The 27,948-nt window shown below is 39.3% G+C and overlaps 1 protein-coding gene across 1 annotated transcript in view; it reads left to right on the forward strand.

Moving 5' to 3' along the window:
• Nucleotides 1–27,948, forward strand: part of ARAP2 (ArfGAP with RhoGAP domain, ankyrin repeat and PH domain 2) — a 195,656-nt gene that overhangs the window by 16,907 nt on the left and 150,801 nt on the right. Inside the window, exons 3-7 of the mRNA XM_084625426.1 lie at nt 9,803–9,873; nt 13,457–13,536; nt 17,665–17,753; nt 18,612–18,974; nt 25,373–25,442. Coding sequence (XP_084481552.1) covers nt 9,803–9,873; nt 13,457–13,536; nt 17,665–17,753; nt 18,612–18,974; nt 25,373–25,442 — 673 coding nt within the window. The remainder of the gene's footprint in view (nt 1–9,802; nt 9,874–13,456; nt 13,537–17,664; nt 17,754–18,611; nt 18,975–25,372; nt 25,443–27,948) is intronic.

Raw genomic sequence — 27,948 nt, forward strand, 5'->3', positions numbered from 1 at the left:
TGACGTGCAGAAATATAATTAGGAAGGCCAAAAAAGAATTTGAACAGCTAGACCAGGACTCAAAAAGTAATAGCAATTTTTTTTTATGTACATGAGAAGCAGGAAGCCTGCTAAAAACCAGTGGGGCCCCTGGATGATTGAGATGCTAAAGGAGCACTCAAAGGGGATAAGGCCATTGCAGAAAACTAAATTAATTCTTTGCATTGGTCTTCACAGCTGAGGGTGTGAGGGAGATTCCCAAACCTGAGCCATTTTTTGTAGGTGACAAATCTGAGGAACTATCCCAGATTGAGGTGTCATTAGAGGAGGTTTTGGAACAAATGGATTAATTAAACAGTAATAAGTCCCAGGACTGGATGGTATTCACCCAAGAGTTCTGAAGGAACTCGAATGTGAAATTATAGAACTACTAACTGTAGTCTGTAACATATCATTTAAATCAGCTTCTGTGCCATATGACTGGAGGATAGCTAATATGACACCAATTTTTTAAAAAGGCTTCAGAGGCAATCTCAACAATTACAGGCCAGTAAGCCTAATTTCTGTACTGGGCAAATTGGTTGAAACTATAGTAAAGAACAGAATTACCAGACGCATAAATGAACACGATTTGTTGAGGAAAAGTCAACATGGTTTTTGTAAAGGGAAATCATGCCTTATCAATCTACTGGAATTCTTCTGAGGCGGTCAATAAGCATGTGGACAAGGGGGATCCAGTGGATATAGTGTTCTTAGATTTTCAGAAAGCCTTTGACAAGGTCCCTCACCAAAGGCTCTTAAGTAAAGTAAGCTGTCATGGGATAAGAGGGAAAGGCCTCTCCTGGATCAGTAACTGATTAAAATATAGGAAAGAAAGGGTAGGAATAAATGGTCAGTTTTCATAATGGAGAGAGGTAAATAGTGGTGTCCCACACGGGTCTGTACTGGGACAAGTACTGTCAACATATTCATAAATGATGTGGAAAACTGGTAAACAGTGGGGTGGCAACATTTGCAGATGATACAAAACTACTTAAGATAGCTAAGTCCAAAGCAGACTGTGAAGAGCTATAAAGGGACCTCACAAAACTGGGTGACTTGGCAACAAAATGGCAGATGAAATTAAGTGTTGATAAATGCAAAGTAATGCACCTTGGAAAACACAATCGCAATTATACATATAAAATGATGGGGTCTAAATTAGCTGTTACCACTCGAGAGAGATCTTGGAGTCACCGTGGATAGTTCTCTGAAAACATCCACTCAATGTGCAGCAGCAGTCAAAAAAGCTAACAGAATGTTGGGAAGTGTTAAGAAAGGGATAGATAAATAAGACAGAAAATATCATATTGCCTCTATATAAATCCATGGTACGCCCACACCTTGAATACTGCATGCAGATGTGGTCACCCCATCTCAAAAAAGATATATTGGAATTAGAAAAGGTACAGAGAGGGGCAACAAAAATGATTAGGGGCATGGAACAGCTTCCATATGAGGAGAAATTAATAAGACAGGGACTTTTCAGCTTGGAAAAAAGACAACTAAGGAGTTATATGATAGAGGTCTATAAAATCATGACTGGTATGGAGAAAGTAAACAAGGAAGTATTCTTTACTCCTCATTACACAAGGACTAGGGGTGAGCACTAGGGGTGAGCAAATTAATTTAATAGACAGCAGGCTTAAACGAACAAAAGGAAGTGTTTCTTCACACACCACACAGTCAACCTATTGAACTCTTTGCCAGAGGATGTTGTGAAGGCCAAAACTATAACTGGGTTCAAAAAAGAACTAGATAAGTTCATGGAGGATAGGTCCATCAATGGCTATTAGCCAGGATGGGTAGGGGTGGTGTCCCTAGCCTTTGTTTGCCTGATGCTGGGAATGGGCGACATGGGATGGATCACTTGATTATTACCTGTTCTGTTCATTCCCTCTGAAGCAGCTGGCATTGGCCACTTTGTCGGAAGACAGGCTACTGGGCTAAATGGAGCATTGGTCTGACCCAGTATGGCTGTTTTTATGAAATGTGGTGTCATTGGGCAGATTGAGAGACTCAGAGAAACATTTGGTACTTTGTATCATATTATACCAAAGAGCCACTTGTATGTATTTATTGAAGAAAAGGAACTTCGCCCATATCTTTAAAAAATACTAAAATGTTTTAGGTTGTGGAAATTTTGGATTAAAAAATTTAACACACACTTTTTATAATTTAAAGTGAATCAAATTCAAAATGGGCATGTTTTATGTTAACCTTAACTTTGGAATAGTTGTTCCCACTCCATGATGATAAAACGCTCCTGCGGAGCTGAGATGGGAATCTAGTGTTTCAGCTCCAAAAATGGGGGTATTGAGGAAAAGAGAGAGAACTATTATAAAAATACCCTTGTCCCCTCTCTAAGCTATAACCAGCTCTTGACTCTCAATGATAGAAGGGAACATATTGCACATGTAGTGCCCCATTGTGCTCACGCTGAAGTAGCTCCTCCCTTCCCAAAGCACAACCTTCCACTGATGTAGGATTGAGGCCCAAATTAGACGCTACATTACCAACCATTTTTATTTGCTTAGCCATAGCCTAGTTTCTTCAAATTGATCTCCCTAAAATATCATGTACCAGTTTATAACTGTGTGAAAATCCTGAAGGGGTGGTAGTAAGCTGTTTTGGAGGGAGACAAATGTTAAGTCAGAATTTTAAAACAGATATCAGACTTCACAGAACCATTTTCCTTTGCTCAGCAATTTTTAAAGCCAAAGTAATAGGATGATTAAAATGGCAACTGGATGCCGTCTTAAGTTTAGTGACATTCATATCTCTCCTTGGAATGTTATTAAAAAAGCATTCCCTCCTAATTGCTATTGAACAATATTGGCTTTGTTCTTATTGCATCCTATAGGGTTTTCACACAAGGGTAGAAATCCAGCTTTCCCCTGGGAGACTCAGCACTTGCTTCTAGACCTGGGCAGACTTCAGTCATGACATTTTTATGGACAGAATTGCTATTTTAGCCTCTCTTAAGTGCCTTCCAGCACAAAAAGTTAATACTGTGGCTCTCCTGACACTGAGCAGTAGTGCTGTGACTGTGTCATACCTTGTTGTTACTAATAAAGCACTTACCTCCCTTGCAATTACATGTGCTTCTCTGTGCTCCTGGCTCTCCTCTGCCATAAAATAATGTATCAGTCTTTACCACAACGTGACAAGCTTTAGAAGTTTTAAATGTTTTAGTTTTCCTGTTCCTCAGAAGTACATATGTTAGGACTGTGGTCGTAAGAGAGCCTATATAAATATATAGTGCATGTAGGTTTTTAGATGGTGTTTAGTATAAAGGTTTTATTCCCAGGTATGCAGTGAATCAAACAATTCTGTCAAGTGAGGAGTAGCCATGTTAGTCTGTATCTGCAAAAACAAGGAGGAGTCCGGTGGCACCTTAAAGACTAACAGATTTATTCGGGCATAAGCTTTCGTGAGTAAAAAAACCCCACTTCTTCAGATGCCTGGAATAAAAATAACAGATACAGGCATAAATATATTGGCACATGAAGAGAAGGGAGTTACCTTACAAGTGGAGAACCAGTGATGACAAGGCCAGTTCAGTCAGGGTGGATGTGATCCACCCCCAATAATTGATAAGGAGGTGTCAATACCAAGAGAGGGGAAAATTGCTTTTGTAGTGAGCCAGCCACTCCCAGTCCCTGTTCAAGCCCAAATTAATGATGTTAAGTTTGAAAATGAAGTGTAGCTCTGCAGTTTCTCTTTGAAGTCTGTTTCTGAAGTTTTTTTGTTGAAGGATGGCTACTTTTAAATCAGTTATAGAATGTCCAGGGAGATTGAAGTGTTCTCCTGCTGGCTTTTGTATGTTACCATTCCTGATGTGATTTGTGTCCAAATTTATTCTTCTATGTAGAGACTGTCTGGTTCTGGGGTAGTTACCTTGGGGTACTTAACTTTCCTGCCCAAACAGGCAAATAAACTTAACCCCTGCAAACAGTATGTTGGCCCTCAAAGCTGTAACGTAGAAATTGCCCCATTATGTTGTTTTGACCCAGACAGAAAAGGAAATACAATTTAGTCAATGTAAGTAATGTAAGTCAGCAAATAAATGCCAATATACAAAGATAAGGACTGATCATTTGCTCTAACCCAGTGGTGCCCAAACTTTTCCTGTTGCGCCTCTCCCGCCCCGTTATGGAATGTGTCCGTGTTCTCCCCTCCCCCTGCCCCATTACTACATAGTTGACTCAGCAGAGGAGCTTGGGCTGAAGATGGAGCTGGGGACAGAACTGGGATGGGGTAGGGGCTTCGGCTATAGGCAGAGCTGAGTGAGGGCAGAGTATGGATAGATAGCTTGGATACAGAGGAACATTCAAGGGGGCGCGAAGTGGGGCCTGGCCAGACCCCCTGCGGTGTGGGGACAGAGCACCGCCCCCAGCCCAGCTCCACTGCATCCCCAGCCCAGCTTCGGAGAGGCTGGGTCTGGAGCTGGGCTGGGGATGCAGTGGAGCTGGGCTGGAGGCGGTGCTTTGTCCCCACACCGCAGGGGGTCTGGCCAGGCCCCACTTCGCGCCCCCTTGAATGTTCCTCTGTACCCCCATGTGGGGGCATGCCCCACAGTTTGTGGACCACTGCTCTAATCGCTGTCTCCCAGGGCGAATAGTGTTGCAGGCTGTAGCAGGAGAGACAGAATAGCCCTTTACTCCTCCCTTCGCTTAAGGGGAAGGGCAGCTCTTTCCTATCCAATCAGCAGTAGAGCATTAGAGGGGAAAGAGTCTGAGGAAGAACAGGCACCCCGCATTATGTCTTGTATCTCTCGGTATTGGAAGCTATTGTACCTGATGTGCTACAATGATACACCAATGCAGTGCCAGTTAAACCAGTGTGAAACTGGTGCAACAACATGGATTTGCAATCATCTGTCTGTTAGAAGGTAACTCAAGTAATCTACCAATCAGAAAAAGTACCAGTCTGTCTGGAGAGTCAGTACTGTACCTTAATTATTCAGAGGAAAGATGTGAAGTAGAACTAAATCCTAAAATAAGAGTTCTCAACTTTTTATCTAACCCAAAACAGGCTGCAGTGTTTTGTCTTCCCGGTTCTAGAATGCATTTCATCTAGTAATTGTGTATTAGCAAACATCTCGTGTGTCATATCACACCTGTTTCCAAGTTATTTGTCAAACAGGTATTCATTAAGTCAGAGTAAATAAATGTGTGTGTTCTGGCACTAGCTAGACATTCTTGAGCTAATTCTTACTTGATATAAACGGAGATTTTCAAGATTCTGTTTCCAAATCTTATTTCTGATACTTGACTAAAGGCCCATCATTTGCTTACCAGTGGGTGTCCTTATCTGAAACAATCAAAAAAGATTTTGGAGACATTTTGCAGCCATTTCCTGCCATAGAAAGAAATTCAAGTAAAGGAAACTATATTTTGAATATGATAGGGTGCCACTAACAACTAAATGTAGGTAGGAACAATGAGTCATTGCCATTGCTGAGTGTTTACTTACTCATTTCTAAATCTTTCCTCCTTCCCTCTCTCAAGTCAAACCAGTCACTCACTGTTTTAGACATTGTAGAAAAATGACTTTCAGTTCAGAAGAGTGTTTATCTATTTCCATTTAATCAGCGTGGTTATCAGTAACACTTAAATTCAGACTATACCATGTACGTTTTGCAGTCTTAAGTTGTGAAGGAAATGTGTTGAAGAGAGGTTCATATCAGAGTTTTTTGAAACCAATCTTCTGTAAGGCTTAAAGATTTTTGTCTGTTACTGTTATGTTCATGGAATAAACAGAGAGAAGTTAGATGAAAGCATAAATAATCTTCCTGGAAGGTAATGCTTATTTCTTAGAATTCAGAACGATAACACACAAGAACCCCAAGACAGAGAGAGACAAAAGCAGGTTGCTCCCTTAAATAGAAAGGCACATCTCACCCCACCTTACTATGAGCTTACTGTTTGCAGACTGACTACACAAGATCCAGACCACATGTTTTCCTACACAGGCCCCTAGATCTAGCAGGACCAGGATCCCTCTTGACCTTTCAAGCGACAGCTTACAACTCTAACATACTTTTCAGTACAACACTGTTACCTTGATGCAGTGTAAACTGTACCAGAACAAATAATTTACCGGAATTTGCCAGAGAAATCTTGTATTTTAGTGGTAAAGGATAGAAGAAATGCACAGATTCTTCTTAGCCTTTTTAAAAAAACTATAAGACCGGGTGACTGACACTTTAAATTGTATACCTGGAAAATACTAAGGTAGGATTGAATGAAGTATTTAACAAGTGTAAAATTGACTTTTGATTTTATTAAACTTTGTTTTTACTAAATATAATTTTTGGGCCTAAATTTTACAAATTTGTTTTCCTTTTTAAATTTTTGTAGGCTTGAGAATATAATTCTTCTAATAAAAATGTTAGCAAGTTAGTCTTAAATATAGATAAGAAACTTCTTATCACAGAAAGCGTAATAGGTACAAAATGTTATGGTAGTCATTAAGGTTAATGGGCAGATTAATTCCCAAAGAAATAAATATTGACATAGAACTGAAGCAAAGTACTGCATGGTATTAGGAGCATTGCTCAGCAGATGGGATAGGTGGACTGAGAAGACCAATAGGTTGTGTCTATACTGCACATTAGTAGTGGCGGTGTATAGGGCATGCGTAGATACATGCCGCAGCGAAAAGTGAACCGCGTCCACACTGTGGAATGTAGCTACGTGTGGCATTGAATGGCTTTGGTGGGGGGAGGTAGTGGGAAAAGGCTTCCGTGGCTCCCTGGTGGCAGAGCCTTTCCCTGTGGCATAGAAAGATTCCAGCATTGGGATGCTAAACTGCTAAAAATAGCAGTGTAGAGAAGGGAGGCACTGCTTGGGTGAATACAGAGCCAAGTGGGTATATACAAAGGCTTCAGGCATTACTTTACTCTATTTGCCTGAACTGTGCCTCACCGTCTACACTGCTATTGATACCCGCTCTGGGGCGGGGAGAGGGGAGGTAGCTGTATATGTACTCTACACATCACTGTAAAAAACATGCAGTGTAAACATGCCATTAGGCTGTGTCCTTACCTTTCCTTACCGTGTTCCTGCCCTGGTCCCTGTTTGATTGTTAGAATTTAAACTGTGAGCCTGGGATTTTGATCTCCATATCTTTCTTTTTCAAAACTATGAAATATAGGGATAATTTTGTAGAACTGTGATATTGTTTGGTCCTTTTCATTTTGTAACTTATGTTCCAGTCTACAACAATTAGCTGCTCTCAGCCATTCATCATAAATCACCTGAGGATGAGGAACTGAGATCAATATATTGAAAATGATTTACTGCACTAGATACAGCTTTTGATAGAAAACCTTATGTTGAAATTAGGTAAATCTGCCCTAAAAAGGAAGAGTCTGTAAAGAACTATAAGGGAGTGTTTTTTAGCAGAGTAAATTAACAACAAAATAACTAGCAATTTCCAAGGAATGCCAAGTCTCATTGGATCTTGTGACTGCAGGTGAATGTTTTGACACTTCTGCATGATGGAGCTGCCTTTTCAACATGAAAATCTCTAAGGTCTTGTTTTGAAAATTTAAAAGGGTATAAGAATTTGGGATAGACTATCATTTTGACACATTACTGTCTCAAAGGTGGATGATAGTGTTACATCCTGGTCCAGTATCCCACTGTATGGCAGCTGCAATCTCTTGCAATTACAGGTTTACATATGCTTCTGTATTGCTAGGCAGAGTCTACTCATTGTTCCTAGCTCTGGGCCTGTCAGGCAGACTGCAAGCTCAGACCCCCTTGTTTGTGCCTTTCTTTGCAACTTGAGACTGCCTCCCTAGAAGTTAAACCAGTGCCTCAGACTTTGAGTGCCCAAGAGCTCTGCTGAATCTGTGGGTGCTCTGGGCTTCTAGTTTAATCTTTTCAGGGACAATGTGGCAGAAAAGCAAAGAATTTAGGCTTAGCAAAATAATTTCTTAATCACAGTAACTTTTTATTCTTAAAAGGATTTGAGAGTTACAGCTCTTTTAAAAATAACAAAAGTCCTGAGATGTCCCTTCCCCATGTCTGATCTCATTCCTTTTGTGAGTCGAAGGTTTGTCTGCATTCCACGCTGTACAGAGTCCCTCTTATGTTCTCTCTCCTATGGATCATGTTTACAGCTTAAAGCATCACGTTACTCTTAAGTAGTCTGTTTGCTTGCCATTTGTTCCTCCTGAGATGTTTTGGCCTGCTCCCACTGTCATGTTGGCACCAGCTGCATAGAAAACCATTGTTCCATGAAGGTGGACCAGTAGGTGTGTCATTCACAGTCCATAGTTTCAGATTGCCATCTTGATGGTAGTCCTTCAATAAGGTGTCAAGCACTATTCCTGGGTTAGGCTGTAGCATGGAATGGAATTCAATAGTCTTACCTTAGGCAAGTTTGGACATGTGTTCAACACACAATACAAAATAGAGTTCATAATTTGATACAAATATAATCTGTGTCACAGTTAGCAGTTGGCCCATAAGAGGAAATAATTCAGCTTTGACTTCTTGATGAACCAACGTTGTGGAAGTTACGAATATAGACGGCATAAGTAATCGGACTTTGATAAATGTGGTGGAGAGCTGTAAACCAGAAATTTCCTGTTTTGGCATACTTGGTAAAAATATTGATCTTTATGGCTTTGGGATGAAAGATGCTGGTCTGAGAATGTTCGTGTAATGCTTAAATTTTGTGCATTTTAAAAAGGCTAAATAAGGAACCATATTATCATTTTTACAGATGAGGAAATAAAAGGAAAGAGACACTGATTTTTACAAGGTCACAGAGCAAATTAGTGGTAGAGATTGCAATGCTGATGGAGAGCTTCCTGTCTTCACCAATATGAAAGAACAACCACAGTTTTCTAATACAGGGTTTTTTAGAAACTGCCCCTAAGCAAATTCAAAATCATAGTATTGTGCAAATTATAATGGGGATTAATGGCATTCATACAGATAATTCAGCAATATTAAAAATGCTTGGCTTTAGCAGTACAAAGACGACTATATATCCACATCTAAAAATCTGCATTCAAGTATTCATAGGACAGCACAGTAGTAAATATTACCGTGTACAGTAATGTAGATGCATATGAAACTATAATCTTGTAGGAAATCTGAAATGGCAGTCACAAGCATTTTATTACAGTGGTTACGGATAGCTATTGCTATCTTTTGATTGCAAAACAGTTTAATTTATAACTCTGTCTTCAAATGCAAAACTTCCTGGAAAAGAAAATTACCTTTTGAACTCACGGCATTTGAGCAAAATCCTTTCAGCAGCTCAGAGCATGGGATCCTACTTCCTCTGTATCATGTAGTGTCCATTAATTTTTATGTAAGGCTAAGTTGTTAGTCTTTCTCTGAAAAATACTTGGCTGGAGATGACGCTCTCTTCTTGGGCTTATCCTGTGCTCATTGAAGTCCATGACAAAGCTTCTACAGACTGTAATGGTACAGGATGAGGACCCTAATACATTATTACTTAAATAGTCAATATTTGAAAAAAAGTACAGAATTCTAACTGGACAATTTAATAAGGCCAAACTGAAAAAAGTAAGGCTTATGCTAGGCTCAATAAAGTATTCAGTATGATATATACAGAGAGGGAGTCTGAGTTGTTTTTAATTTTTGTATTGTTCTGGTTATTTTTCCCCCCAAGCCTTAGAATTAGAATTAAGAACACACAAGTGGTTGGCATGGTTTAACCTGCATATTATGTTGCTACATGGAAGTTATGTACACTTTAACAAACATAACTCACCTTCTTTGTTTGTTTCAAGTTCTCTGCAGGAAAGAAGAAATGTGGATGTTTTAAATATTTCTTGTCCTGGGAGTCCAACTGCACAGAAAAGTGAGTTGAATGCTGTGATATTTATATTTTAAATTGAGAGAACAGATCCCATTTAAATAACTTACCAGAAATTGATATTGAATTATTATAGGAAAATCTGGGAAGGAAAGATAAATATAATGCCAAACAAATAACCATATCTATATTTTACCATATGTTTTTATGTAGGACTGTCAATTAATCATCGTTAACTCATGCGATTAATTCAAAAAAATTTACTGCGATTAAAAAAATTAATCACGATTAATAGCACTGTTAAACAATAGAATACCAATTGAAATTTATTAAATATTTTTGGATGTTTTTCTGCATTTTCAAATATATTGATTTCTATTACAACACAGAATACAAAGTGTAAGTGCTCACTTTATATTATTTATTACTAATATTTACACTGTAAAATTGATAAAGGAAATAGTGTATTTCAGTTCACCTCATACAAGTACTGTAGTGCAATCTTTTTCGTGAAAGTGTAACTTACAAATGTAGATTTTTTTGTTACATAACTGCACTCAAAAACAAAAGAATGTAAAACTTTAGAGCCTACAAGTCCACTCAGTCTTACTTCATATTCAGCCAATCTCTAAGACAAACAAATTTGTTTGCATTTACGGGAGATAATGCTGACTGCTTCTTATTTACAATGTCACCTGAAAGTGAGAACAGGCATTCATATGGCACTTTTGTAGCTGGCGTTGCAAGGTATTTATGTGCCATGTGTATTCTGCCATGTTTCATGATATAGCCATCTTGGATGATGACCTAGCACATGTTTGTTTTAAGAACACTTTCACTGCAGATTTGACAAAACGCAAAGAAGGTACCAATGTGAGATTTCTAAGGATAGATAGGGCACTCAACCCAATAAGAATCTGAAGTGCCTTCCGAAATCTGAGAGGGATGAGGTGTGGAGCATGCTTTCAGAAGTCTTAAAAGAGCAATGCCCCAAAGCGGAAACTACAGAACCCGAACCACCAAAAAAGAAAATGAACCTTCTACTGGTGGAATCTGACTGAGATGATGAAAATGAACACACATTGGTCTGCACTGCTTTCGATCGTTACTGAGCAGAATCTGTCATTAGCATGGACGCATGTCTTCTGGAATGGTGGTTGAAACATGAAGGGACATATGAATTTTCAGCCAGGGGTGAAAATAAGCCAGTATGGGCCGGTACGGCATACCGCTTAAAAAGTGGCTGGCAGTACCAGCCCGTGCTCAGGTGACGTTAAAGTGCTGCTGCGGCAAAGGACCCTGCTTAAAGTGCTGCTGTTGCAGCGCTTCAATGTTGTTGCCCCTTTTCCCCCCCAACCCCCCTGGGGCCGCCGAAGTCAGGGAGGGGAGGAAAAGGAGCAGCTGTCCCAGGGCCACAGTTTAAAACGGCCCTGGGCTCTGGCTGCTGCTGCTACAGCAGTGGCCAGGGCCCCGGGCCCTTTAAACCACCACCGGAGCCCTGGGTGGCGTGGGCCAGGCGGTGCGGATGGGCTGGCTGGGGGATGCTGACCCGCATCTCTGCCCCTTCCACCTGAGGCCCCGCCCCTTCCAAGGGCCGGAGCTGGCCCCCATACCGGTAAGTGTGGAATTTTACTTTCACCCCTGTCTTCAGTGCATCTGGCACATAAATATCTTGCGATGCCAGTTACAACAGTGCTGTGTGAATGCCTGTTCTCACTTTCAGGTGACATTGTAAACAGGACGTGGGCAGCATTATCACCTGTAAATTTTAACCAAACTTGTTTGTCTGAGCAACTGGCTGAAGTAGGACTGAGTTGACTTGTAGCTTCTAAAGATTTACATTGTTTGTTTTCTTTTTGAATGCAGTTATTTTCTGCATATAATTCTACATCTGTAAGTTCAACTTTCATTATAAAGAGATTGCACTACAGTACTTGTATTAGGTGAATTGAAATATACTATTTCTTTTGGGTTTTTACAGTGCAAATATTTGTAATCAAAAATAAATATAAAGTGAGCACTGTACACTTTGTTTTCTGTGTTGTAATTGAAATCAATATATTTGAAAATGTAGAAAACATCCAAAAATATTTAAATAATTGGTATTCTATTATTGTTAACAGTGCGATTAATCGCGATTAATTTTTTTAATCATGTGATTAATAGCAATTTTTTAAACTGCTTGACAGCCCCAGTTTTATGTTGTGTTTTTTTTTTTTTAAAAATAAACTATTAGCTTTTAAATAAAGGGAAGTTAGGAAGGTTTTTTTTTTTCCTTTTTTTTCTTCCTCCATCCACTTTTACTTGCCTAATCCTTGGATTTCTATGTATTTTACTAAACTCTCAAGTGGATATTTGTGAGAAGAAATTATCTTAGATGAAAAATGTATGCAAAGAGTTCATGTCTAACCCAAATAACCTAATACCATTTAATTAGTCATTAAGTTCTATAGGATCTTGAGGAAATAATAAGAAAAATTTCTAGTGTTACACAGGAACAGGTTAGCAATGTTGCTCAGTCGCTTATAAACAAGTTCATTTAACTCACTGAAAACAATTTCTGTGCAAGTTCAGACATATTCATTGCAAGCAAACAGATCACAATGAACTGGAACCTAAACATTGTGCTGAAATGTGCCTTTGCCAGACAATGAGGGAGCAGAAAAAAGGGCTACTGGCTGAAAACTAGAGAGTCTAAACGCAGTTTAACAGATACTTTAAAACTGATATGTCCAAATGTCATTGATAGTGAGACAGTAGAATAAGTCAGAAGAAGATGGTAAAGACAGAAATAACTTGGAGAAAAAAAATTGAGGTGCTGGATTTCAACAAGGGGCAGGAAGAATGTTCTCATTCTTTAGAACAATTAACTGATAGTCTGTAGGATAGAACTTCTAAGGAAATGAAGCATCTTCATTCCCTTTTTCTGTAAAGAATAAACTATTACAAATCATGGGTACAACACACAAACTTTTGTATATTTTTTTTGTTTTGTTTCTTAAATGTAGCACAAGTAGAAATTAAGTATCCTAAAAACCATTTCAGTTTTAAGATGCTTAAAATCTTTTAACCTTTTTTCCCCAAGAAACTCCACTATTCAATAGTGGGGCTTGGGTGTGAAGATCAGAAGAGACTGCAGAGCGTAGTGGAACAAACTGAACATTGCCTTCACCCTAATTTTCAGATAAGTTAGTCCAGAATACTACATAAAGCAGATCAACACACGTACCTGCTCTGAAATAACAAAAGGTGCATTTTAAAACAGACTTCATTGTTTGGTGTGAATGAGTGTATGGAAACTCTCTCTCCCCTACTTCAGAATAAAATGACTAAAGTTGACTGGGCTAAAATTAGTAACAAACTAATCGTGGCTAAGTTTACTTTAGCCATTTTTATTATGAAGAGGCGTGAGTGTCCACAGACACACTTGCACTGAAACAACTAAATCGACTTAAAAAACAAATCAGTGCAAGTTTTCATGTAGGACCAATCCATTCAAATAAAAAACAACATTTACTCTTTCTACAGTGTAATCAGAAAACGTATTGAAGGTACAGCACTATCCCGTACAGATTTGAAGTACAGTACTAATTTCTTATTGATACAACTTCCTTTTTTTTCTTTAAAGAAACCTCCAGTGAGGAAAAGCCATCTGTCATCTCGCCGTATGGGGAAACTTTTCTTTTCAACAGCCCTGCAGATGCCAAGGTAAATTGAAAGGTCTCAGTGTAAATACTGTAGTGCATAGTACACACTATGTACTACAGTACATAAATAAACAATGTTATTTGTTGCCCACCCTCCCTACTGTGTGAATGTGCACGCACACACTATTTCATCAATTATTTCTACTACAAATATTTCATGGACTAGTAACTTTGATATAGTGAAGAATGAGATGCACTTTGTCTTTCAGCAGTAGTAGGCCATTGCATGAAGTACATAAGGAAAGTCATACCAGATCAGACTGGTGGTTCGTCTAATCTATTCTCTGTTGCCAGTACCAGATGCTTTAGAGGAAGATGCAAGAAATCTGGCAACAGACATTTATAGAATAACCTGCCCCAGTAGAAGTTTCTAACTCATCACAACCAGTTGGCATACACATTGAAGCTTGAAGCTGTCCTAATATCTCATGTAACTATAGGTAGTCTCATTATCAAATGTCTAATCCTTCTTTGGATGCTCTTGTCTTCAGCGAGATATTGTGGGAATGAGGTCCACTGATCAATTATGTCATATAAAAATATTTCCTTGGATCAGTATTAAAACTTGTTGCTTTTTTGATTTTCACTGTCTGTTCTTGTAATATGCAAAAGGATAAATAGTAGCATCTGAATTCCCTTCTCTGAATTAATTTTTCCTTATACTTCTGTCGTCCCCTCTTATTCATCTGCGCCTTTTCATAGGGGAGTCAAATGTTGTTGTCAATGGGTATCCCCATTGAATGGAGGTATTTCAGGTGGGGTTCTGCAGGGTTTAGACTAGGCGCCAATGCTGTTCAATGTTTTCAACAAGGATCTAGAAATATAATATCACTGCTGATAATCTTTGCCTCACTTGCAAATTTTGGTGGAGTGGTAAATAATGATGACGACATTATTCTACATCCGTGCTCTTCGTTGTTTTTGAATTGGGGGCCACTTTGGCAAAAAACCTTCAATGTGAGAGCCACATCAACTACTAAATTAACACATTGCTTACTACTCCTTAATGATGTAACGTTACAGAGCCATTTGTGTAACTAAACCAAAAGTCTACTTGTGCAATAAAATGATACTCCTTTTTATAAAATAATAACCAGGAAAATGTATGGAATTAAAAAGGCAAGTCAACTTTTTAAGAGTAGAATAATGCAAACCTTACTTCAAAAACTGGATGACCGAAAGTGTGCCTCTTCCTCCTTGACTTTGTTCATGCAGTATTTGTAATCGGTCATTGCAATCCTAGTAAGGCAGTCTGAATGTTGGTTGGTCAATTTGTTCCTGTTTTCTTTTCAACCCTCTGGCTGGGGGTGAGGGCTCTTGGGTGGAGCTGGGGATGAGGGGTTTGGCGTGTGGGAGGGGGCTCAGGGCAGGGGCAGAGTGTTGAGATGTGGGGAATGGGTGAGGGCTCTGGCTGGGGGGTGCGGGTTCTGGGTGAGGCTGGGGATGAGGAGTTTAGGGTGCAGGCAGGCTGCCCCGGGGCTGGGGCCAGAGGACTCCCCCCAGCCCTCTCCCTGCTGGCCGCACCTAGCTCCAGGGGAAGGGGCTCTCTCTCCCCCCTTGCCAGCAGGGAGCTCTGGGGCAGGGAGAGAATCCCACAGCAGCCCCAACTTGCTCCCCTCCCCAGTTCTCACCCACCTCCCTCCTCTCGAGGTCTCTGCTGCGTGGCCCTTTAGAGCTGCTGCATGGCTATTTATAGCCTGCTGTATGGCCCCTCAGCTTAGAGGGAATTTAACAAGCTGCACTTAGGGTCGATGGGAGCTGCCACTGGCTCACGGGCCTTGCAATGAAGAACACTGTCCTACAAAGGGCAATGTGGATCTCTTGGTAAACTGGGCGAGTTCAAACAAAATCTGCCTTAGTTCAACCAAATGTAAGGTTATATATCTAAGAACAAGGAATGCAGGCCACACCTACAGAATGGGCACTGTGTCCTGGAAAGTAGTGACTCTGAAAATGATTTAGGGCTCATAGTGGACAAGCAATGGAACATGAGCTTCCAGTGTGGTGCTGTGGCACAAAGGGCTAATGTGACCCCTGGATGTACAGATAAGGAGTAGGAACAAGGTAATTATTTTACCTCAGTATATGGCCCTCGTGAGACTGATACTGGAATTATGTGGACAGTTCTGGTGTTAACATTTTAAAAAGGATGTTGAAAAATTGGAGAGGATGCAAGAAAAAGTCACATGATTCAAAGTCTGGAAAAAATGTCTTATGGTTAATAATACCTCTGCAAGTATATAACTATATCTATATTTACATGAACTGAAGATAAGATCATGTGCTATTTGCCCCAAGTGGGAAGGGCAAGAAGTCACACAAATGACTTTTTAAGCTTGTTGCTCTCCCCTTCCACTATGTGTGGGAAAACCATTAAGGAGTTACAGCTGAGAGATGAGTCAACATGAGGGAACTGGGAATTCATGTGGCTATCTGCCCTGAAGATTGACTGGGGATATTAAGAAAACCTGCCTGAGTTAAACCAGGAGGGAAGGCAGCAGATTGGACTGGAGACGTCTGAGAAGCTGCCTGAGCAAGAAATGGTTTTATGTATTTATTAAACCAGGGGTTGGCAACCTTTGAGAAGTGGTGTGCCAAGTCTTCATTTATTTACTGTAATTTAAGGTTTCGTGTGCCAGGGACCGGCAGCTGGAACCCCAGACTGGCAGTGGGGGGGTGGCAGATGGAACCCCAGACTGGCAGCGGACTGAGCTGCTCAGCTCGCTGCCAGTCTGGGGTCCCGGCCCCTGCCAGCCGGGGTCCCAGCCACCGGCCCTGCTCAGCCCACTGCCTGCCTAGATGGATGGAACCCCAGGCCGGCAGCGAGCTGAGCAGCTCAGTCCGCTGCCAGCCTGGGGTTCCGTCCATCCAGGCAGGCAGTGGGCTGAGCGGGGCCGGCAGCTGGGACCCCGGCTGGCAGCAGAGTGCCACGAAAAATCAGCTCACATGCTGCAGGTTGCCGACCCCTGGATTAAACTATAGTACAATTCAAACAATCTTGTTTTAGAAGCTAGCTTTTAATTGGCATCCAATCTGAGGAGTCAGTTATATGTATGCTGGTGCACTCTGGACTTGCTCAGTTTATGGTTGTCCTGTCTCTTTCTGTTGTCGAGATACAGCCTTCAAATCTATGTTTGATGTAAAGCTTCTCCAAAAGCCCCCAACAACAGTAATGCTGGAAACTAAACCCTTCCTTTCCACCGCCATTTAGCTGGATATGAGTGCACTTCGAAGCTTAAATGGGTTCATTTATATGCTTTCGTCATAAATCAGGAGCATGTTGTGGGGTTTGTTTCTTTGTGTTCCAAAGGGCGTGGGAAACACAAGAAAACTGAATGTTAAAGCTATCCTAATGTAATAAAGGTGTCAGATCAGCTTTTGGAAATGCAAATGTTCCTAGAGCAATGTTAATGCTCATATGTTGTACATCTTGAATGTTTTGCGGTATACATTTCACAACAAACAGTAATAAGCTAAACATTTAGCTAGAAAAATTTAGAGAGAACACACTAGGTATATGTAGTATAGCTGTGTTCAGTATTACTGCAGGAATCTGAAAATAGCAGTGCTTCCCTTTCTTTCTTTAACTGAGCAGCCTCTTCTTGACAGTACACTAATGCAATTTTGCATTTAGAGAACAACTTCTGTCATGAAAGATAGGCCAAAGATACAAAATCATACACGCAGTTAAGCAATACATGACAGTTAAACTTGTGACATTAACCATAGAAAATGTTATTGCAGAAAAGATACTGTTGGTTATATTTCAAGATAATCAATTTTTTTGTCAATGTTTTGGGATTGCATTTTTTCTCTTATGTATGTGGATTAAATGTATTGTCTTTGGAGGCTGCCCAATAAATATTTAGCTGAAGTTTGTTTTTTAAATAGGGAAAAGTGAAAATTTGTGAAATACTTGCTTCCAAATAAAGACCAGATTATTTCAAGTATTTGAGATCAGCTGTGCTTATTTCGATTACTAAGAAGTGCTTAAATGTCATAGTGGCACCTTTACTACTGTGGGGTGTCATGTTCCTGATTTTATAGTTGCAAAAAGGTTGCATGTCATGTAGGTCATGTAGCAATCCAAACCAAATGCATGTCTCTATAATTAATTTTTTCTTTCCAGGAAATCTGTGGAAATGAATTCTTGGCTTTTGAAGAAAAAATGGAAGATAAAGAAGTGACTGAAGAGCATTGTCTTCATGATAAATCACGGTATTACTTATGAATTAAGGACAGGTTTAAACCTATTCTCACACCTGTCATCAACTTTTTTCTTGAAATACAGTAAAAATGGTTGACTTGCACCTCTGGGATCACAATCAGAATGGCATAATATATTTATGGCAATCTGACCCCTCTCTAGCATCAGTCTGAGGTTGTATTCTGTGACAATCTGGGAACATCAGTCCCCAGGTTCCTGAACTTTTGTTCAGACTTGGATTGATGTTGTTTGTATCACCTTGTTCTACTGGTGGTCCCTCCCATCAGACCAGGGAAATTGTGAACTTTATCTTAGATATCTTCTAGGGGGCCGTTGCCTGCATGCTACCTTCATCTCCCCTTCTTACCCAACAACACCAGTACTTACTCTTGGGGAGGGGCTGTGATACTTACCTGGCACTCCAGCCCCAATCTACAACATATGGGAGCTGTCCACTTATGCAAATTTCCCCATTGAGGATTTTAAAGGGTTGACCTGGTCTCACTTGGAAACAGAGACCAGGCCACAACCCCAAAGACAAGAATGGGTCCAGTATGCTGGGGACAATGAATTCCCTTTGAAGTTCTGAAAAAGTCATAGAATTGTAGGAGATTAGAGTTGGAAGAGACCTCAGGAAGTCATTCAGATCTCCTAATGAACCAATAACTGTTGTGTCACTGCTAAATATAGGGCATGGTAGGATTCATTCTTGGTCACAATTACAATAAATGTGGTTTGTTTCAGTGTAAGGTCTCTAACCTCATAGCAATTTAGAATGACTGTTCACGATAATTATTATTACTACAGTTTTATTTATGCAATGTACTTATTTAATAAACCAAGAGTAAAATTCTGTTGTTTTCTTCTAGTGTATTTAATATCCAGAAAGGAAAAGCATCATCTGAGGACCGTGTGAAAAATGAATTGGTATCTCAAGAGGATAAATTTATGTTACCAGAACAGCTTGCTAGTGAATCTGAATATACTACTGTGGAAGAATGTTCTCCATATTTAAGAACAAAAAAACATAAAGCCAAAAAGTATTCTTCATTCCCTAGTACGAACCAAAGCAGAAATCTGGAACACTCTGTTAAACAATCTATTTATTTTCTGTCATTCGGTGATAACCAAACTATCACCTCGAATGATTCAATAACACCCTATGCCTGTTTTTATGGATCATCATTAAAGAAGGTTAAAGCAGGGTGGTTGGATAAACTGTCACCTCAGGGGTATGTAGTATTTTCTATTATTATTTAATACATCTTATATGTTTGCATGTTATGAAAATTAGTTATATTAGTCTATAGTCCAAATAGTGGGTAATTATTTTCTTTTGGGAAAAAGTAGGGTTTATTGGGGAACAGAGGGAACAATAGTAATAAATATGGTATAGGTTTTTTCTTTTGAATTCTTTTCAATTTTCGAAGTAATGTTGCTCATTCCAGAGATTATTTAATAGGTGCACTTAAGGAAAGATAAGTTTTTAATGAAACAGTTAGCAAGCACTTATGAATTACAGGTTGTGAATTCTGCTATAAATTGTTATTGTGTCTTATCCTGAAACTTTTTAGAAAAGTTCTTCTTTGGACCACAATCAGAAATACAATGGACTCTGATGTTGTAGGATTCCATTTACCAGACTTGTTGTAGGTACATATAAAAATCGCTTCCTAGACTGGAGGCATTGCTGAGTTTCTCAGGCTTTTTGGTTCCAGTGCTGCCCTATCTTCTGATCTGATTCATAGACTTCTTTTAATTTTTTTTTTTTTTTTTTAAAGTTCAGGAGGCACAATTTATTTTCTAGTCTAACCTTCTGCGAAGCAGGCACAAAAGAACATCATCCATCACCTGAAGCCCATAACTTCTTTGAGCTACAGCATGTTTTTTAGAAAGACATCTAGTCTTGATTTAAAGACCATAAAGGTTGGAGAATCCACTATATCCTAGTTAAAGTGTTCCAATAGTTAATTATCCTGTAAAAATTTGCAGCTTTTTTAATATGAATTTGACTAGGTTTATTTTTTGAATCATTGGATCTTTTTCCTTTTTATGCTATATTAAAGAGCCATCTGCTGTCAGCTAGCTTTTTCCCATGTATGTACTTGTAGACTCTAATCAGGTCACTTCTTAACCTTCTCTTCAGTAAGATAAACACATTAAACTTCTTTAGTTATTCACTTTAAGGCAGGTTTTCCAGACCTCTGATCATACTTGTATCTCTCTTCTGAACTTTCTTCCAATTTGTCCACACATTTTTTGAAATGTGGACACCAGAATGGGACACAATGTTCCAGTAATTCATATATTCCAAGGACAGAAGGGACCACTGAGATCATCTAGTCTGCTGGTTCCCAAATTTTAACAACTCACGAACCCCTTTCACTAAAATGTCAAGTCTCGTGAACCCCCTCCTAAAAATGAACATTTCCAGGGATTTTCTCCTTTACCTGAGTATAAATTAGAAAAGCAGTGATCCTGGAAATATAAAATTGTTTTTTATGACATGCTGATTACACATTGTGAATTATTATTATTTATCATGACAGTATCTTTATTACATTATGAAAACAGCAACACTCTTCCGAGATCTCACTTCTGTCGCTTGTATCACTTTGAATAATCCTGTTATACGACAAGGCTCCTATGTTTCATCAAGGAGTATCAGATGTGAACAGAGTAAACAGCATGCAGGGATTTAAAAAGCCGACTCAAATCAAGAATTCCTCCTACACAAGCATTCAGGTCTTGAGCGGTCCAGGCAAACCACACGCGTTACAATGAAGTTTAAACTTGTTTTTCATCATCATTTTTAAAACAATACGAGCTGCCTGTTTCACTTTAAAAACAGCAAAAAATATCCACCTCCCTTTCTTATAAGGGTTCTTGAAGTTTAAATCTCCTCTGTGTGATAGATATGCTGGCTTTGATCTGCTTTGCTCTTGGAAGTCCAGGGGCTCTGGGCTGCTGGCCCCGGCGTCCCTAGGGACAGCTCTGTCTGCCATTAGGGAATTTTTTCACGAGAACCCCCTGTAACATTTCGCAAACCTTAGGGGTTCACGAACCCCAGTTTGGGAACCACTGATCTAATCTGATCTCTTGTATAGCACAGGCCACAGAACTCCCTCCCTCCCCCAAAAGAAATCCCTACAGCAGAATTTATTTATTTATTTATTTTAAGGAAAAAACATCCAATTTTGATTTTAAAATTGTCAGTGATGGAGAATCCACCACAACCCATGGTAAATTGTTCCTATGGTTAATTACCCTCACTGTTTTAAAAACTCATGCCTTATTTCTAGTGTAAATTTGTCTAACTTCAAAGCCCAATCATTGGATCCTGTTATACCTTTCTCTGCTAGACTGAAGAGCTGACTATCAAATATTTGTTCCCATGTAGGTACTTATAGCCTGTAATCAAGTTGCCCCTTTACCTTCTCTTTGATGAGCTGAATTGAGATCCTTGAGTCTATCAAGGATCTATCTGTAAGACATGTTTTCTAATCCTTTAATCATTCTCATGGCTGTCCTCTGAACTTACTATTTGCAAAAGATATCAAACAGGCCATAACATTAAATAGAGCTGCACAGAACACTTACGTTATAATTCATGTACTAGTGAACTGAGTCATTTGCCATATTTAAACTCCCAAGTATGTGTCCCACACTTTAGGAAAAGCTGTGTAACCAGATGCTAAATAGAACTTATACCCAGAGAATTCTATTTTATGTTCATTGCAAATCTGGTACATAAAATTAGAGCACAATTTTGCTCTCTCCAGTTAATTCTGTAAAAAAAATATAAAGCCACTCAGTTTACTTGGTATATAAAACTGAATTTCCTTTTTTCTCTGCACAGCATGTTGAGGTAGTACTTGTAGGATTTATTGACATTTTTAATGGAGACTGGATTTTACACTGGCCTTTTCAGGTTGAGAGCAGTTATGATTTATTGTTGTCATAAAATACAAGTTAGTTAATTAAACCAGAGCTGCTGCTATTTAATTAAAGTTTTGATAAACTCTCACAGTCTACTAATCTTAAAGCAGAGCACTCATTTAGCAGGAAGGGAAATAATGTTTGGGAAAAGAGATGTTAGAGAGGGGTCTCATTCTTGCTTAATTAACTGTTTAATAGGTTTTAGAATTGAAACTCATATACAGATAACTAATGGGCCGTCAACATTTTTAATGAACAGAATGGACTATTTCAGGTTCATGTAATTTTTTTTAAAGTGGTCTTTATATAGAGTTTATTATCTCCGTTTGCTCTTAATAATCAAAAATACACATCATGTTAAATCATTCCAGTTAATGATACATATATTTTTTTTAAATGTAATTTGTTTCATATATTGTACTTGATAGTCCATGGCCTTGAGTAGGTGCAAACTCTGGGAATAGGGGTGTGGGTAGTAAATGGCTTGTTGGTCATGTGAACTGTATCATGAAGTGTCCTTTTTGGGGGGATGGCAATAGGGTGACCAGATGTCCTGATTTTATAGGGACAGTCCTGATATTTGGGGCTTTTTCTTATATATTTTTCTTATATATGCCTATTACCCCCAACCCCCGTCCTGATATTTCACATTTGGTATTTGGTCACCCTAGATGGTAATGAGCGAGTTGCTATAGGTTCTCAAACTTCTCTCTCGGGGCTCCAAGGCACCTAAAACCTTAACTCTGTCTCCTGGAGGAGCAGCCCATCCTTGATTCCCTGTACCTTATGACTTCTGGGAGCATTGAAGATGGGACAGCAGCAAACCAAATTAGGGTTTCAGGAACATTCTCACTTTAGCTGAGATGTCTAATGATAGAGGACTGAAGGGACAAGGGTGCAAATAATTGGCATGGACCTGAGTACATGTTTGCCTGAAACTAGTTCCTGAACCCATCTGGACTTCAGAACTTTTTCAGGAGTCCTAGTCTATTATTATTCCAGCTATTTATTCCTGTGGTTCGCATCTGAAAGAGGTTTTCTTTCCACTGTCTTTGTTTACTCTGCAATACTTCTCATGGTGAGCTCCCATTTTTCTTTAGATTAAGAATCTGATTTAGTATTCTTTGGGTGATATCAAACATTTTGATGAGAGATTGAATAAAGGAGTACTGAATGTTTTCAGAGACTTCTGTGGCTTTGGCATGTACATACATAATGTGCATTAATAATTCTGTAAAATGTACAATTGATTTGAGTAATAATGACTGAGGAGTTCATCTCGTGGTGGGTGCTGGAGTGGGGCAGGCTTTTAAAGGGATGCTATCAACATAAAGAAACACACACTAGTCTGAAATTCTTCTATCTGTTGTTACAAACACCTAAGTTTATCTAGAACAGTTTTGGGAGAAATGGTTGTTTCCTCAATTTGCTTATATTTTGCACTTGAACACTATATATTGAATTACATTGTTTGCCCTGTTTAGATGGTCCGTTTCCCCCTGTTTGTGTATGTCTAAACAGCAACATGGATGACAAAAAGATGTAGGGTGAAATCCTGATTCCATTGAAGTTGATGGGTGAAATCCCATTTATTTCAGTGGATCAGGAGTTTCTCATTTTAAAAGGCAGGAAAACGTGGCTGTAAAACTGCAGAGTTTCAGAAGTAGTGTGCAACACTGATTTTAACAGTTTTTTTATATTACTGAAGATAGTTTCTCATGAACCCTTGCAGTCTATTATTGTTTATAAACAACAGAAATTGAATGTACAGAAACAGATATTGGTTGTCAGATCCCTCCACTAAAGAATGACTTGCCACCCATTCTCTGAAGTTCACCTGGGGACCGATGACAAAATATTTTAGCTGATCAGAACCATCGTGACTGATCATAAGGAGATAAATAGTGTTAAACATCAATGTTCCAGGCCATTTAAGGCTTTGTAGATGATCAACAACAACGGAACCAGACACTTATCTCAGCCTTTTCCATGTGATTAGTAGGCAATGGCATTTTGCATCAGTCCGAGCTTTTGATGTATCTTAAATGGTAGATTCAGACTGGAAGTTGTTAGGGGGCTTATTCCTTCACCCACTTACTTCCCTGGTCCTTCTCGCATGAACAGAGAGCAACAATACCCAAAGTCCAAAGGTGCAAACAATTCGATGTTTATTGGGGTGAACTTCCAGCAAGCATGATTTCAGTTTCCTTCCTTAGTGTCCTCCTTCCCAGCTCTGACACCACAGAGCATTACACCTGTGTCCCTGTTCCCACTCCTGCCCTTAGCCAAACATGATTCCAATTTCCCAACCCCCACTCTCTGTTCCCATTTCCCCCCACACACACCCACCCACTTCCTGATTGACTGCAGACTATATAGTAAAACTTGAGTTCTGCTTAGCTATACCTTAACCAATCATTTTCCTGAAAATTTAACTAACCAATGCTAACATATTGTAACATGATTATGTAACCAATTATATCCCACCACCTTAATTAGTGTACACCCAGCAAAATTAATTATACAGCAGACAGGGACAATCACAGAACCAGACAGAGATTATACAGACAAACAATGGGGAAATGGGGACTACATAGATAGAACAAACACAGAAATGAGGATTTCACATCCAGGCTATTGATAAGTGAGTTCTTGCCAGACAGGATGCTATCAAACTAAGTTTCCTTTTACATCTTCTAGGCACTGCCTTTTCTCTGGAGGTGATAGGCATTATCAGGACAGGATTGTATTCCTAACAGCCCAAATAGCACCTTATTTTAATGTGACTAGTTTGGAATGTGAGGAGGTGACTGGTCGCTTCCCAGCTTATGGCTACCTCTGTTGCTTAGCCAAAGGCCTTAGCCTAAGAACAGGGCCTCAGACTGTCACAATAAGAGAAGGACCTTACACTGGCAGACAGTGATTTTGATTCTTTCTTTTATACCTCTAACTAGCCAAGTGATAAGAATACACCTAAATTCTTAGAGTATAGGCCTTTACAGACAGGCCTGAATCTATATCCTAACAGAAGTGATGGAGGCAAAATTTCTTTGGCAGAGTCCATGTTGCAGAGGAAGGATTATAGTCTCTTGGCTTGCTGAAGATGGTGGTAAACACTCTGGGGGTATTTTATCAGCACCTCTGGGCTGTGGTAGAGTGTGGCTTATGCTCTTGAGTGGTGGTTTCTTAGCTTCCTATCCCACTAGTGGGATGTACTGACGTGGAAGTACAAGTAGACTTAGTCTGCAGGGTAGGGAGATGGGATGTGAGAGAAAAGATCTTAGTTCTTCCAGATCCCCTGTGTGTTTAAACTTCATTGCCTACTAAGTTGTAAAAGTAAATTACTAAAAGTGTTTCAGTTTTTATTTGTTAATATTATCAATATAACCAAAAAAGGTGGTCGTGATGGGGAAGATTACGTTGATAAAAATATGAAATATATCATAAATTGGCAACACCGCACCTAAATAATAGCGATCATTCTTTTTTCTTGTATCTGAAACCAATATTTTATAATATTGAAAACATAATGTGGCTGAACTGAAAAATTAAACTTCTAATTTTGTAAATGTTTAGGCCTAAATACTGTTAGGCATGCTTCCACTTTTCCTATTGTTCTCGATTTGAAAAGTTCCCAGTGGTACTAACTTGTTTATATAATCATTTAAAATACTTAATTTTTAATTTACAGAAAACGTATGTTTCAGAAGCGCTGGGTTAAGTTTGATGGAGACAGTATTTCTTATTACAATAATGATAAGGTAAGCACCTCTTTGTGTGTGTGTGTTTTTAAATAAGTATGTTTTGGTGTCCTTCAGTTTAACTGGAAAGGTAAAGTGTAGATGAGCTATGCTGTAACATAAAAGAATTAGTATTTGTTTATAACTTGTTTCTAAATAGTATTTTCACTTGCAAAATATTAGGATGTGACACTATATTAAATGTTGAAGATACTGTTGGGATCTTCAGCTAATATTCCTTTTTTTCTTATCTCCTTCCTGACCTTTCCAGAGAGGTATCCTCAGAACTTCTGCTTTTTTTGTAGGAGACATATGTACTGCAGAAAATCTGGAAAACGGAACAAGATCATGTAAACTATGCTGTGGGATCACGCAAGCCATGCTATTTAGCCGATGACAGTGACTTTTGTTTTCACTTGTCATGGCAAGCTGAGCATGATGGAATTACTGATAAGCTTGAAAAAAGGATTGAATTTGGCACACATTCTCTTCATTAGTCAGTGTGGTTTCTGTTCCTGATTTTAACTTTCTTCTGGGAATCACCATATTGGACAAGACTGACTAGCTTTTATCTGAATTGGCTTGTATATAAAGCCAACGGTATTCTACACTGTATAGTGCTATGGAATTGGGGAGTGGAAAGAATTTCTTCCTGACCCCCACTGGCTATTGGCTTATACTTCCAAACCTGAGAATTGATGGCTGCTAAACTTTTGCCACAGTTAGTGTAAATGAAGCAGCTCTTGCTACTCCCTCTACTGTTTTGTGTGTGTGTGTGTGTGTGTGTGTGTGTGTGTGTGAGATCTTGTGTTGAAAAATCTTATTAAACTATATGTCTTGGCAACTGTGAATTCCTTAGGTAACTTATCTTTTGATATATGTTGTCCAAAATAAGTTTTTACCCATTTTAAATTAGTTGCATCAGCTTTTCATCAAAAGGCTTCTTGTTCCTTGTTGAAAATTGGTTATATAGGAGTTTTATGTAACGATTCTCTCTACTATTCTTCCAGATCACTGCTAAATATATTGAACACTATCAGTTCCAGGACTCATCCCCTGGATACCTAGATATTTTGTTGCTGAAAATTGGCCATTTATTCCTGCTCTTTGCTTCCTATCTCTCAAGCAGTATTCACCCACAACAGGACTCTACCTCTTGCCCTATGGTTCACAAGATCCTGAGCTTCTTTTAAGTAGAAGAAAATGAACTGAACTAAACTCCAGATCAAGACACGTGTGTGTGTATGTGTGTTGGGGTTGAGAGTGTGTGGATATGAGTTTATTTGAAACATCGAGAGCATTTCCTGGCAAAGAAACAATAGGAGTGCCTGGCTAAAACAAAAGGTGCTAAAACTGACTTTATTATAGATTATTGAGCCATACATCTGAACTAGGTAAAATAATTAAAAAGATCACTGAAGATAAATGCTTGGGATGAGAGCATCCCTGCTACCTCAGCCCCTACTGCATTTGGTGCAGGAATGGGAGAAGCCAGTCACAAGGATGCCTTCTGAGGACCCCTCTCAAACCCCAGCATAGGTGGGAATGTGTTTTGAGGAACAGAGCAATAAGAACCCTATAAAAGCCTGACTTAACATGTTCTTAGCCCCCTCTTCTTCTCACCGTTGGATTAGGAGAGCGTGTTTTTGGTGGATAAATATGTGACTTGGCCACGTGACATAGTAATACTTATGCGGATAATTGCAGAGCCTGCAGATCTCTCCGAACTGCACTAAATATCTTGACAACAAGGAGTCCAGTGGCACCTTACAGACTAACAGATTTATTTGGGCATGAGCTTTCATGGGTAGAAAACCCCACTTCTTCAGATGCATGGAGTGAAAATTACAGATGCAGGCATAAATATACTAACACATGAAGAGAAGGGAGTTTCCTTACAAGTGGAGAACCACTGTTAACAAAGCCAATTCGGTCAGGGTGGATGTGGTCCACTCCCAATAATTGATGAGGAGGTGTCAATACCGAGAGGGAAAATTGCTTTTGTAGTGAGCCAGCCACTCCCAGTCCCTGTTCAAGCACAAATTAATGTGTTAAATTTGCAAATGAATTGTAGCTCTGCAGTTTCTCTTTGAAGTCCGTTCTTAAGAACATAAGAATGACCATACTGGATCACACCAAAGATCCATCCAGCCCAGTATCCTGTCTACCAACAGTGCCCAATGCCAGGTGCCCCAGAGGGAGTGAACTTAACAGATAATCATCAAGTGATCTCTCCTGCCATCCATCTCCACCCTCTGACAAACAGAGGCTAGGGACACCATTCCTTACCCATTCTGGCTAATAGCCATTAATGGACTTAACCTCCATCAATTTATCCAGTTCTCTTTTAAACCCTGTTATAGTCCTAGCCTTCACAACCTCTTCAGGCAAGGAGTTCCACAGGCTGACTGTGCGCTGAGTGAAGAACTTCCTTTTATTTGTTTTAAACCTGCTATCCATTAATTTCATTTGGTGGCCCCTCATTCTTATGTTATGGGAACAAGTAAATAACTTTTTCCTTATTCAC

The sequence above is a fragment of the Lepidochelys olivacea genome, assembly GCF_965140295.1.
Source record: "Lepidochelys olivacea isolate rLepOli2 genome assembly, chromosome: 4".
NCBI classification, from domain to species: Eukaryota; Metazoa; Chordata; order Testudines; family Cheloniidae; genus Lepidochelys; species Lepidochelys olivacea.